This window comes from Mesoplodon densirostris, chromosome 4 (genome assembly GCF_025265405.1).
Source record: "Mesoplodon densirostris isolate mMesDen1 chromosome 4, mMesDen1 primary haplotype, whole genome shotgun sequence".
NCBI classification, from domain to species: Eukaryota; Metazoa; Chordata; class Mammalia; order Artiodactyla; family Ziphiidae; genus Mesoplodon; species Mesoplodon densirostris.
In genome coordinates, this window is record NC_082664.1 from 6596494 (window position 1) to 6609988 (window position 13495).

The 13495-nt window shown below is 46.2% G+C and overlaps 1 protein-coding gene across 2 annotated transcripts in view; it reads left to right on the plus strand.

Annotated features, from left to right (window-relative positions):
* SETD3 (SET domain containing 3, actin N3(tau)-histidine methyltransferase) overlaps positions 1-10645 on the plus strand; it is a 72204-nt gene extending 61559 nt beyond the window's left edge. Inside the window, exons 9-13 of one of the 2 annotated variants that reach the window (XM_060097890.1) lie at positions 2817-2891; positions 3932-4098; positions 4980-5065; positions 8382-8542; positions 9267-10645. In XM_060097890.1, the coding sequence (XP_059953873.1) occupies positions 2817-2891; positions 3932-4098; positions 4980-5065; positions 8382-8542; positions 9267-9713 (936 nt within the window). In that variant the 3' untranslated portion in view covers positions 9714-10645. The remainder of the gene's footprint in view (positions 1-2816; positions 2892-3931; positions 4099-4979; positions 5066-8381; positions 8543-9266) is intronic. The other variant, XM_060097891.1, reaches the window with a different exon arrangement.
* Positions 10646-13495: the final 2850 nt, after the last annotated feature.

Consider the following 13495-nt stretch of genomic DNA (forward strand, 5'->3'; position numbering starts at 1 on the left):
CATATTAACAGTTAATCTCTTTTAAAATAAGGTACTTGAAAGGAAGCCTCAGCGTTTCAGACAGTAGATTTCTTTTGTGTGTGTGTCTGTCCTGACAGTCGTCTGTCTGATCTGACTACCACTGAGGGAGCTGATAGAAATTTGTAACCCAGCAACGCTGCGTGCTTCTAACAGCGTCCCCAAACCTGGTTACGGGGGTAGAAATGGAGGAATCAAGCCTGTGACAGTGATTCCAAACCAGCAGCAGCGAGGAAAAGCACGAGAAAGTAAGAGGCTGGATGAATACCTAGGCCGGGCTGGAGACTCCAGCGAACGTGATCTATTTCCTAGCCGCTCCGAGAAACAAACGTAGACAAGTTTATAAGGCGGCGTGTTGGACTGTGAGGCATAACGTGTCTAAATTCTGCGTGGGTTGTTCAGAACTAACGGGGACAGGTCTGCTTTCCCTTTTGTGAGGTTGTTCAGCTTATACAGAGAAGGATACCTGTAAGTGGGCTTCGGCTGCTGTGTTAGTTCCAACAGGTAAAGCGTGTTGGAACGATCAGCCGTTGTATTTGGATACGTGACTCTACCAACCAGGATGAAAGGGCTTTGGAAGATTCAAGCAGAATTGCAGGGGGCTCTTTTTCGAGGCCTTTCTGTTTGAGTGTTGAAGATCTGAAACATTTAGATGTGCATGAGGCTTCCAGTCTCAAGGTGAAAGCCCAGGTGTTTACAGTAGCAGACGGGGCCCCCTGCTCAGCCTGTCCCCGCTACACCCCAGTCTGTCTGGGCCCTACACGCCCACCGAGGGCCTCTGTGCTGACTGTTCCTGCAGCTTCCCCAGGCCGGGCCATCCTGAGCACCGCGCATAGGATGGCCACGCCTCCCCGCCCACGGGCCTCCCTTCCTGTCCTGCACCGTCTGTCTCCTGTGCTTCCGCGCGCTCCCCTTGTGGACTGCTGGCCCTCCCCCTTCCCTCCTGCTTCCCCTGACTTCCTTCTGCCTGTGCGTGCTCCTGTCAGGCCCCCGGGTACTGCCTGCACCATGGAATGCCAGCCTTCTAGGGCTGGGGGGGTCATGGGCAGTCCCCACTCTGTACCTTATCATCAAGGTCAGGTTTGGGGGTCAGAAAAGTGATTTTGATGTTGGGCAGGAACTTCATGGAGCTGATTTTTTTTATCAAGTTTTTAAGCTGTTCTGTGAGTGAAAATGAGCCAGAACACCTGCCTTCAGTTAGCCCTCGTTGCTTTCATATTTCTCATTGGTCTTGGTTCTGGGCATACTGGGTTTAAAGCGGAGTGTTATCTGCCCTTCCATCCCCCAAATGCCATTCCCTGGACTCAAAAGTCATCTTTTGAGCTGTTGATACCTTGAATAGCAAAGTAGCACTTGTAGCCGTCTTGAATTTTGATTCTCCAGGATAAAATGAGGAGATTGAAGTAATTAATGAGCATTTACAGACAATCTAAGAGATTGGGGGGCTGCTCTGAGGAACAGACTTCTGAGAAGGAGCTTTTAAAATAAATTGGAGAGCTTATTCTTTTCCCTGCATCAAGCAAATATTCTCAAGGGCAAGGGCAGAGTCAGGTGTTGGGCCCGGTGAGCTAAGCTCCAGGCACCAAGGTGGAAAGGGCTAGGCTGCAGGTCTGGCTGGTGGGGGGTACGCAGATATAAATACCCTAATATTGGGTGGGAGAGGCTTGGGAGGGTGGGATGAAGGGGGGCATCTCCAGAGAAGCCAGGGCTCAGGCAAAGCAGGAGCTGAAGGTGGTTGCAGGCACGAGGGAGCGGGGACAGCGCCCGGAGTGGCAGGCGAGTGGCGTGTCCAGAGACCGCAGGGAGGTGTGGGCCTCCTTGTAAATTGGCCTGCTCAAAAATTTGGATGTTTTCCGCAAGGCAAAGTGGAGCACCACTGAAAAGTTTTAAACAGGAGGTCAAACACGTATGCCACACGGGATGCGGGAGGGACAGTCCTGGAATTTGAGACCAGTTGGAAGGGTCTTGCACGTGATGAGCTGGGTGAGAAGAGCCAGGGGACGGCAGAACAAACAAAATGCAAAGGGTGACTCGGAAGGTAAAATGCTGACCAGTTGAGGCCCAGAGAATTTTGCAGTGCCGAGACCACGACATCGCCTGCCCCCCTCCCACACCCCTTGACAGGAGAGATTAGGAAGAGATGCGGATTTGCAGTGTGGTTAGTGGATTTGGGGATTTAGAAACTCTCACAGTATAGCTTTCAGCATAAGGAGAGTGAATAGGGTACAACTAAGTTGTTTCATTTTTCCTTGGCTTACCTGAGAGTTTTAATTTCTCTAGTTCCAGAGTAAAATACGTACATAATTCGGAAACAGAGCTTTTCTTTCTCCATGATTCTTTATCCAGTGGGGAACCCGCCTTGTGTTCTTAATGGCCAAATACTAAAGATGCTGTTTGCAAGTCAGTTCGAGTTCTCTAGAGATCCCGCTTCCCTCCTTGCGGGAGTGCAGGTCCTGTGGGTAGGTGGGTGGGTGGAGATGGGGGGGGCGGGGATGAGCTCAAAGCCTGTAACTTTGTAATGAATGATTATGTTTGGTTGAGGCCAGCAAGGGATAACCTATACAATACATTTTCTGAAGAGTATGTCCTTCACTGCAGGTACCGGGTCTTCCATAAGGATTTCTGGTGTGAGTAGAATTAATGAAAATAACCAAGCAGTTCTTTGCTCAGTTTGATGAAGCAAGCAGAATGCACCTTTAAGTAGCTTTGCGTGTCTTTTATCCTCTAATTGCCGAAAAGAGGCCCTCCTGAGCGAGAGCACTTAGACGCTGTCCTGTCATCCTTCCTCCCGTGTACAGATCACCACCGGCTACAACCTGGAGGACGACCGCTGTGAGTGTGTAGCCCTGCAGGACTTCCGGGCCGGAGAGCAGGTGGGTTCCGCGCGGAGTCCCTCACCTCAAACTGTGTTGATCGTTTTTAGAAAGTATTTAACTTGGGCAGAAAATTTTGAGATTTGTATTTAAGGCTTGTTTTTTGGAATACATATTGAGACCCAAAGCCGAAATAAACATGCTGTGCTTTGAATGGGACCTTTGGGTCCACCAGGGAGAAAGATGTGAACGCAGTTATTTGCACAGCCCACCTACTGTGTGTAACACCGTCAACTGAAAATAAATTCTGTGTTATGACAGTAGAACAGATTTTTCGATTGTATAAACTGCATTGTTTTCATATCTTTTTCTGTTGATTAGAACCTTCTTTAAAAGGAGGCAGTTTATTTAAGTGGCAAAACCATAAGGGAATCAGGAACCACAAGAGCTGTCTTCTTGTACTTTAATCTGTGAAGTTTTAAGTAATATTTGGGGTGGGGTTGAGCCTTTCAGTAAGTTTGAACATGTGAACGAATGGACACCTGCACTCTGCCTGGCAGTCCTGCGACCAAGCAGGGAACACAAAAAGACAGAACTGACACAGACCACTGACGTTCGAGCTGGGACAAAGTGAAAAATACTAGCCTAACAAAGTGCCCGGAGACAGTTCATAAACCCTCCTGCTATGTGCAGAATTGCCGCAGCATCTAGAAGTGGATTTCTGACAGACACTGCCTTAAACCCTGGTTCCAGGAGACGCTCTTGTAGTTAAAGGAGAGGGAGAAAAGACCATGGTGAATTTTAAAGTGCAGTCGTAAAGCAGCAGTCTCACTGTTCCTGGGAGTGTGAGGGGGTATGAGAAAGGCTGGGATGATGGGGTCCGGCTCCTCTGGGTGCCAGGTCAGCGTGTGCTCTCCTCAGCCCACCGGTCCCCGCCTGGCGGCACATGATATTCAGAGCAGGGTCACCTCAGAACTGTTTGTCTCCTTAGTGTGAAGTCGCATTAAATATATGAGAACTGATCCTTTGCCCTGCTCTGTACTGAGAATGGATGTTAAGTTTCTTTTATATCCCTTTATTTTTTCTTTACTGCATCTCAGATTTACATTTTTTATGGCACTCGGTCAAATGCAGAGTTTGTGATCCACAGTGGTTTTTTCTTTGACAATAATTCACACGACAGAGTGAAAATAAAGCTTGGAGTGAGTAAAAGTGACAGGCTGTACGCCATGAAGGCCGAGGTCCTGGCTCGCGCTGGCATCCCAACGTACGTAGAAAAAATCTGTCAGCTCTTTCCTGTCGTACTTGAAATATTTCCATTCTCATGGTGTTTAACTGGTGTGTTAATAAAACTTCTCTACTGTAGTTTGTCTTAATCCCTTTATCCCTATTATACTGCAAATTTAAACCGTTGAGATGGATGCATGGTGATTTACCAGCGTTTTCAGATCAACATAATTGTCGTTGGAAGCGTCCACAGCCAGTTCTAGGGGATGGGGCCTGAAATCCTCGTTCAGTTAAATAAGTGCCTCCATGTCATTAATGCCTTTCACCTTGAAAAGGTTAATGACCTGGATCAATTTGTTTCATTTAATTCTTTGCCACCATTAGTTTCTGTAATGAAGTCATGATACTCAGTGATTTCAAGAATTTCTGGTTAAATCAAATCTTAAGATTTTCTTGCATTTGAGGTGCAAAATGATAAGGACAAGAATTATGATTTATTAGTTCTCCAGGGAATGGAGAGAACCATTCTTAATGAAAATGGATTATCTAGACCTTTTTTTATTGAACTTGTCAATATTTGATTAATGATTAAAATGTGAACTCAACATAAATTATTGTTAACCTTTTTTAGGAACCATGGGTATGCTTAATTCTCCTGATGTGTTGTGTGCACCCGAGATGAAGGCTATTAGACTAAGAACTGCTGGCAGTGATGGTTACCGCCATCCTCCTCGGCCAGCCCAGGCCTTCTGCATTTCACCAGGGCTGAAAATTCTGGTTTTAGAGTTCTGGTGAGGAGGTGGGGTCCCTCATGCTGACCCAGGCTCCCTGAGGACCACACAGAGTGCAGATTCAGAGATTTCACTGTGGGGCGAGGAGGCCACTGCAGCAGGGGCTGATCTCTCTTCTTCCTCTCGTCAGCTCCAGTGTCTTTGCATTGCATTTTACGGAGCCACCCATCTCTGCCCAACTTCTGGCTTTTCTCCGAGTCTTCTGCATGACCGAAGGTAAACCATTTCAGAAAAAAAAAAGGTTGAGTTTTTTTCTTTTTTTTTAATTCATGAAGTGTGAGGCAGAGGGACTCAGATTAAAGATAAAATTGCTGAAAATTGTGGTCTTCCCCGGTGGCTCAGTGGTTGAGAGTCCGCCTGCCGGTGCAGGGGACATGGGTTCGTGCCCCGGTCCGGGAAGATCCCACATGCCGCAGAGTGGCTGGGCCCGTGAGCCATGGCCGCTGAGCCTGTGCGTCCGCAACGGGAGAGGCCACAACAGTGAGAGGCCTGCGTACCACAAACACACACACACAAAAAAAAAAAAAAAAAAAAAATTAAAGCACTTTGGGGGGAAGAGGTAATATTGGAGAAAGAAGAAATTGATCTGTTTTATCCTGGAAGTATTTTATTAAATCCTCAGTGTGTTGTCAGTATACGCTTGTAATAAACAAATAATTCTCTACTGCATTAGAAGAAAACTTAATACATCTTGGATTGTCTACCTATGTCAAAATTCGACATTTGTAGATGGGAGTTTTTGATGTGCCTATTACCCAGGACGACAGAACCTAAATGTACTCACGGTGAATGGTCATTCGACACTGAGGTCGGGTGGTCGGCCATGACCCACGTGGGCCAGAGGACTTCATTTGTTAACCAGCTCTGTAGTGTGAATCCGAAATCGCCAGCCGGCCTTTCAGTGCCAGGCATCCAGTTGGAGTAAATAACACTGCAAACAGAACCTGTTTAAACTGCAAAATATTCCTGTCTACAGCCTCTTATTTCAGGCACAAAAAGAGTTAAATATATGCATTGAGCATTACTTTTATGTTTCCTTAAGACAAGCCATTTGGGATCTCTGGCACTGAAATGTGATCTGTTGCGGTTATGTTTTCACTTTTCATCTGAAAATATACTCCTCCAAATCCCCTGGTTGTGAGGTTCCATTTTTAATTGTGTGTGAGTTTGCTGTTGTTGTAAACTACCCTGGATCCTGTGCACAGCGGATTGGGTGGGAATGAGGGACAGTGAGTGCGTGCCACCTGATTGAAGAGACAGACAAGTGTTCTTCTGGAGGAAGCTGTCCGAGCGCTAGAGCAAGGGCAGCCGGGGCCGGAGTGGAAATGACGGCCGTGGAGGGAGTCTGCTGGGCTCTGCTGTCTGGCTCCCTCCCTCCACGTCTGCAGCCAGAGAAGTGCCGCCCAGGTCCTGGCTTGACATTAGAAGTAGAAGAAACTGAGTCCTGAAACACAGACAACCAACTGCAGAGCCCAGAGCGGTGTTAGGCGGTCCTTGTCCCTCTATCGCAGCCACACGGCTCTAGACTCCCGGTCACTCAGGTGGGAGCTTTTGGTGATTTTGTGCTTTGGCACTGGTTCCTCAGTTCAATTCAGTGAACACGAGTTAAGGGTTAACCGTGGGCTTTTCTTGCGTGTAATATAGGGTTACAAGGTTGAACGTCACAGTTCATATCCTGATGAGAGATGACGACGATGCTAATCCCTATAATTTGGGAGCCCCCTCTCCGTGCCAGGCATGATGCTGAGTGTGGTGCAGGCTTTGTTCATCCCCATCAGCCTTGCTGGAGGGAGGTGGGGCTTCCCACTTGACTGTCGTAGAAGCTCCCACACAAAGAGGAGAGTAACTTGGCCACTCAGCTGGCCGGCGATGACCCTGACTTGGGACCCAGCTCTGCCGCCTCAGAGCCTGTACCCCAGGCCCCCACGGGGCTCCTGCGGGTTTGCAGGACCCATAGCCCACGGAAGAGATTCTAGTGCTGCAGGGTCTGCAGGGGCCAGGCTGGGGGCCACCAAACCACACTCTTGCGGTGGGCAGGGAATCCAGGAAATCCACGAAGGGTTTGTCAGCGAGAGGGGAGAGGGGAGAGGGGAGAGGGGAAAGAAACCTGCTCCCGGAGCCTGTGGTTCATTTCCTGAGTGTTCCAGGCAGGTTGATGGCCTTTCGTAGGTTTTATTTCTCCAGGCATGTGAAGCCAGTGCAGTATCACTGTTAAGAGCAGCAGAGAGAAGACTCTGCTTCAGCCCCTCAGCTTCCCAATGTTAATTAAAGGGTACAACTCGGGTAGGTTGAGGAAGAAAACAAAAATTGTAACCTTAGTATTGGGGACGTCTAAAAAGAAACTTCTTCCACTTAAAAAGCATTTAAAAAATCTTCATTGCTTTATGCAAAGACTATAAACTGAAGGACCAAAAATCTAAAAATCCTGAATTTCATCATGACCTTTTGCTAACAAATGCAACATAAGAAATTTCTTTTCTGAATATTAGATTAACTTCTATTTCCTTAAAAAAAAAAAAACAGTAACCTGCTTTTGAATCATCTTAGGTCCGTTGAGACTCTTTAGCTCCTCTTTAGTCATAGACAATTTGTCTTGTCAAGACAATTGATGCATTCTTTGAATCACTCTCACTAATACTAATAAAAGTTTGGTTTGCTGGCAGCAGAAGCTCTTCCATTGGAATTGTAAATAGTGACAGCTGTAGGGCATTGTGCTCTAACAGAGATACTGTCTCATAATTACATAAGAAGCACGGTTGTACTTCTTGAGCGTGAATAGGATCGGCATGCTTTGGTCTTTTGAAGATAATGTGCCAGGAGGTAAAATGCTCAGAGCAGTTGCTGAATTCTTTCCTCTTCTTACATATATTTGAAGGTAGTTGAGATGTGCACTTGTGTTTATTTGTAACTCCTTTTTAAATTCCTGACAAGTGAGGGATATAGACACGTATTTCATAAACTAAGATTTTTCTAGTCCATTTTTGGGTTTCAGTTTGTGGTTTACTTGTTGTAAGACGAGACAAATAGCTTTGTCAGGTCAACTACTGGAATTAGCATCCATCAGATTTCCGTCTAGAAGGATCACTGGGTTGTTGTGCTGTTGTCTGTTTTCACTGTTTACATTGCTCACCTACATGTCTTTTTGACCCAGTTGCTGTGACTGGGCTCAGAGTTTGCAAGAAGGGAGTTGTCAAAATAAGGCATGTGTCACTACAGATGGTCTTTAAGAAGTATCTTCTGATACTGTCTAAAGGCTCTCGGGATTCCTCTTAAAAACAATGAAAAAGGTGGAGGGTTGGCCCAGCAAGGCTTGATCTGGATTCCAAATCAGGAAGACCTCCCCTCTTTTCTCCCTGAAACAGCTCTGGCTCTGCTCTGAAGAGTCTAGCCATGGCCTGGCTGATTGATCAGGGAGAACTCTTCACCACAGGAAGATGGCATTGTTGGGAAAGATGTTTTGTGAGGTGGGCTGCTGGTTAAAATGAGAAGTAGTGCTGTTTCCCTTAACAGATGGCTATTTGTGTTCTTGTAGAAGAATTGAAAGAACATTTGCTGGGAGATAATGCCATTGACAGAATCTTCACCTTGGGGAACTCTGAGTATCCTGTTAGCTGGGACAATGAGGTCAAACTGTGGACATTTCTTGAAGACCGAGCCTCACTTCTTTTAAAAACATATAAAACAACCATTGAGGTAATTCTGTTGATTAAGGGAGGATTTGTGCTTTGTCATGTTTTAAAAGATGTTTAATAAGAGATTCTTTCTTAAATGTAAATTACTGTCATGCTTTAGCAAAATCATTGTGTATTTGACATTTTTCATTAAACTTATTAATATTTTTCTATTTTACATGTTCACCCCTACCAAAAGAGTCACACTGAGGCAGTGTTGATTAGAATATAAATTTTTTACATTATTTAACATTTTTCCATAATTTCTAATTCATATGATACAGACAAACACAAGTCTTCATCCATGCTTTCAGAGTTGACTCTTGGGTCACTGACTTCAAGTACCTGTCATTCAGCCATCCTTCAGCCAAGTGCCGAGCCCTGGGCTCCATCAGGGCTCAAGACGGAAGGGTCTTAGAAATAAGTGAACTTCTGTCAGTGTAGTGTCCATGCACCATTTGATTTAGGCTCTTCTTTTTTATTCTATAATCATTTACTTAGGTATAATTTACATAGAGTAAAATTCACACTTCTGAAGTGTACGCTTGGGTTTAAGCGTGCAGTCATGCAGCCACCTCCACAGTCAAGTTCCAGAACCTTCTGTCACCACCACCACCCCCGCCCCCAATTTCTCTCATGCCTTCGTCCCCGGCAGCTCCCCGGCAGCAACTGATCTGCCTTCTGGCACTGTCGTTTTAGATGGTTTAGACTTGCTGTAGTTAATTCTGCTCTGCTTCCTTTTCCAGGAAGATAAGTCCTTCTTGAAAAACCATGCCCTCTCCGTTCGTGCCACGATGGCCATCAAGTTGCGCTTAGGTGAGAAAGAGATTTTGGAAAAAGCCGTCAAGAGCGCGGCCGCGAACCGAGAGCACTGCCGCAGGCAGCTGGAGGGGCACGCCCCGCTCCCCAAGTACGAGGAGAGTAACCCGGGGCTGCTGGAGGGCGTGGCGGACTCGCGGCTGCCCCTGGTCCTCAGGCACCCGGACGGAGAGGCCGGCGCACAGGAGGCCTTGACCCTCACTGAGGCTGTCCGCAGGGCAAAGGCTGCAGAGCACGGGCTGGTCAACGGCGAAAACTCTATACCCAACGGGACCAGGTCAGAAAAGGAAAGTTTAAGTCAAGAGGAAAGTAAAAGAGCGACCGGAGACGCCAAAGAATCTTCTTCCGACAGCGCCGAGGAAGTTGGAAAGTAGCGCTGAGTCTGTCGGGGGACCCAGTTTAGCAGAAGTGTATGAACGGCCCCGTTTACATCGCTGTGTTTCCTTGTTCACGGTTTTCTTTCTGCAGAGAGGAAAATATGTTTTTGCTGCTTTATATAAAAATGATTTTTTTAAGTTATTTAAAAAATCTAGCTTCCCTTTCAGATTAAGATTGCCATCTTGCTTCTTGGCCAAACAAACAAGTTATCAAGCAGAGCACAGAGGGGAAAAGGTGCCTCGGAAGATTTTGCAGCCCCATTGCGGGCAAATGTATTTTCTTCCTGGGGAAGAATTCAGTTCCTCTGTCAGCTGTGCTTTTGTGGGCCTGTCATCTTGACCACCAGAATCAAAGCCTGCCCTGCCTCCTGCCAGCGGTGCTTGACGGCGGTGCTCTGGAGGTGCAGTGCGAAGGTGGGGCATTTGGCTGCACAGCGGAAAACAGGCTTGAGGTTAGGAAACTTGAGAGGCTGGGCAAAAAAAAAAATTTTTTTTTCCTAAAAAAAATAACACCCCAGTACCAAAAGAAAAGGTAAGGTGGCAACCTTATTTTTAATAGTTTTAAATGTTGATGATAATCCTAATTATATAAACACACACAGACACACACACACACACACACACACACACACACAGATATCTAGTGATTTCTAAAGATTTGTTTACTTTTTGTGTTTTGTTTTACTGTATTGAGAACTTGTCCTTTCTCCTTGAATCCAAGTAGGACATGCATCCTCCTCCTAATTTTAAATGTTGGCTCTGATTGTAAAGTGGTGCATTTGCCCTCCAGCCCTGGTGCCAGAGAGCTTGCGAGGGCACCATGTTCAAGGCAAGGCCGCTCCTGGCTTCTCTGGTTGTCACAACAAGCTAGAGATTTTCAAAGCTACACTTTTGAGTAAAAAGCCTTATTAAAAGGAAAACGTAATTAATATTTTTGTCTATTCCTTTTCTTTGGAGCGCGACAGGCCCCTTGAATCGAGCTTTTATGCAAACCATCCTGCTTAGTCACGGGGCAGGTTTCGAACCTGACCCGTGCTGTGTGTTGCTCCCCCCTGGGGACTCAGAGATGGATGAGAGGCGCTTGCTCAGCCCCTCCCTAGCCTGCAGGGGGTGCTCAGGGAGGGCCGGTGACACCAGGAACACAGGAAGAGGAGTTCTTACTTTCAGGGGAAGTAGAGGCTTGGGGTGGTGTGCTGGGGGTGAGGTGGGATCCATCCCCAGAAAGCCACCAGCCTTCAGGTTACGGATTGCCAGTCTTCCTTAACTACAAATGTTCACATCATCTGTGATGTCCTAACTATTAAGTACATCGCTTATTTTGGAGAAGGCTATGTGAATTATTCCCCCGACCGTCTCGGTAAACATCGCTGCACACAGGTAGTCTTCAAGGTGCTCTTGGTGTTTCTCCTTGGAGAAGACACAGCTCTGCCGATAACTTGCTTTATTCTCTACCAAGGACACCCCACCTCCCAGGGCTCCGCATGTCACGTGTACCTGCTGCCTTGGACGCTAGAGACAGGTTTCATCTTTATGTTAGGTCGGTGCCTGTAACTTCCTATGCTGTTAATGTGAACACAGTCTGAACTGCCTCAGAAGAGGTTGCCAGTGACATCAGCTCTCCTGTCAGCCCTGTACCTGAGATACTTTACCAAAGATATGAAGTAGTCTGGGAAACCTACGTACTAATTTCCAAAAGGCAGAAGCACGGTGGTACTCAAGGAGTTTTCTCTCTGGAACAGGAGCCCCAGAAGAGATGAAGAATGCTCATGACTGATTTGTCTGTTGATGACTTTCTCATTGGATGTCAGCTTTCAAGTCTCATGTTAAATATATGTCCTTTGGGGAAAATATATGTATATATACATACATATATACACACACACGCACACACACATATATATAAATATATATATATATATATATATGCACACACACACAAACACACAGTTCAGATGTAAAGTAGCTTCATGAGATAGAATAGTTTTCAAAATACTCCCTGGAGAAGATTCAAGTTCAGGTGGAGCTGGACGGGGGTCAGGACAAGCCCTGGTCCTCACAGCACCACTGGAGGGTGCAGGGACCCCACGCTCGGGCCTCAGTTCCCTCATTTACTTGGGAGGTGAGGGAATGGTACTAAATTATCAGTGGTCCCTGATTAAAAATTCGGACACTGTTCTGTTCATGAATTCCCCATCCACAGGGCCTCTTTGTTAAGGTTATTGGACCAAAAAACGATTGTATAGGTTACGCTCCAATCAAGGAGACTGACAAAAAGGGTGCTCATAGAACGCTTTCCATGTTGGAAGACGGAGCGTGTTGAACAACATGAGTTCCTAGGTCGGATAGAAACCTTTGCAGGACTCCAGCGGGTCAGCGAGACCACAGTGCATGTCATCAGCCCTCTGCGCCCATGAGGGATGCAGCGCTGCTGCACAGACACTTGGATTCACAACTGAAGCATTTGAAAACTGAGGAAAAGTGATTAAATTGGCATTGAAGAACCCTCACTGCCATCTGTCATGAAAATAGACCTTTCTCTCAAATCATTTTAAAGTTTACTTTCTTCTTAATGCTTTTGGATAAGAGGCTGCTCAGGCTAGTCATTGGAAAGATGCCAGCTTCTGCTTCTGTTTCGTTAGCTCTGTGTGTTATTTGTGTAAACAGTTAGCAATTAGATATCACGAGCCTAGAAAAATCACCCCGTTTTTCCACTCAGTCTGGCAATTGATGGGTGATTTCCCCCAATAGTTTCTAGAATAGGCTCACTAGAAGATGTATTTAATTTTTTGGAGAGGTGAGGTAAGACATTAAAGCTATAATATACCCAGGTTCCCAATATGCAGGGTTATGCTAAATTAAACTTTCACTTAAAAATGAGGGAATTCGTTTTCTGTAAATCATCACTATGTTTTTGATGGTTAAAGCGTACATGTTGGAGTGAAAGAATTAAAAAACAAAACAAAACCCAAAGAAAGTGCCTACAACTTGAGTTCAGAACTAAAATAGCACTGGCTGTAAAGAAAATAGGGAATCATGGTTAGTGGTGGTTGGTCTTGGGGGTGAGTTTCAGGAAGCCCAGATCTTGGAGTGTTGGCTGTAACCATGGCTACGGTGAGAAGCTTTTTATGTGATATACCGTGCCATGTTCACATTATTACCGACCTGGCAAAATGAACATGTTTATTAATAGGATGTAGCGATAACCTGACCCAAGAATCTGGCTCACTTTTATTTAAATGTCAATTTCAGGTAAGTATACAGTAGAATCCAATAACCTCATTAGGGGTCACCCTACTATTTTAATTCGCAGCACCTTATATACTGTATTCCTAAAATTCTGTGTGTAAATTGAATTTGAGTAACAAATTGTATTTAGATGCACTGGTGAATTTGTTATTTAAATGAAGCTGCAGTGCTGGCCCTGGGTATTTGAAGAACTGTCACGGGAAGGAGGGAGGGGACTCACTCTGTCTCTGCAGAAGGCGCAGCCAGGGCCAGTGGGCCGGGAGGCAGATCCCCGCAGAGGGAGGGGCGCTTCCTAACAATGCAGGCTGCTCTGGACGTGGACACGGACGTGAACAGACCGCCGGCCGTGGGAGGAGGGTATTCTAAGTGTCTGGGGCACTTTGATTTTATTTATCTTTATGCAGAGGATGGGGAGGCTCTCCATGGTGGCTGAGAGTGCAAGTTCCAGGCCACATGGCTCTGGGGTCCTGACCCAGCCCCGCTTCTCTCCTGGGACCTGGGGACAGTCCTTGGATGTGTTTGTACCCACCTTT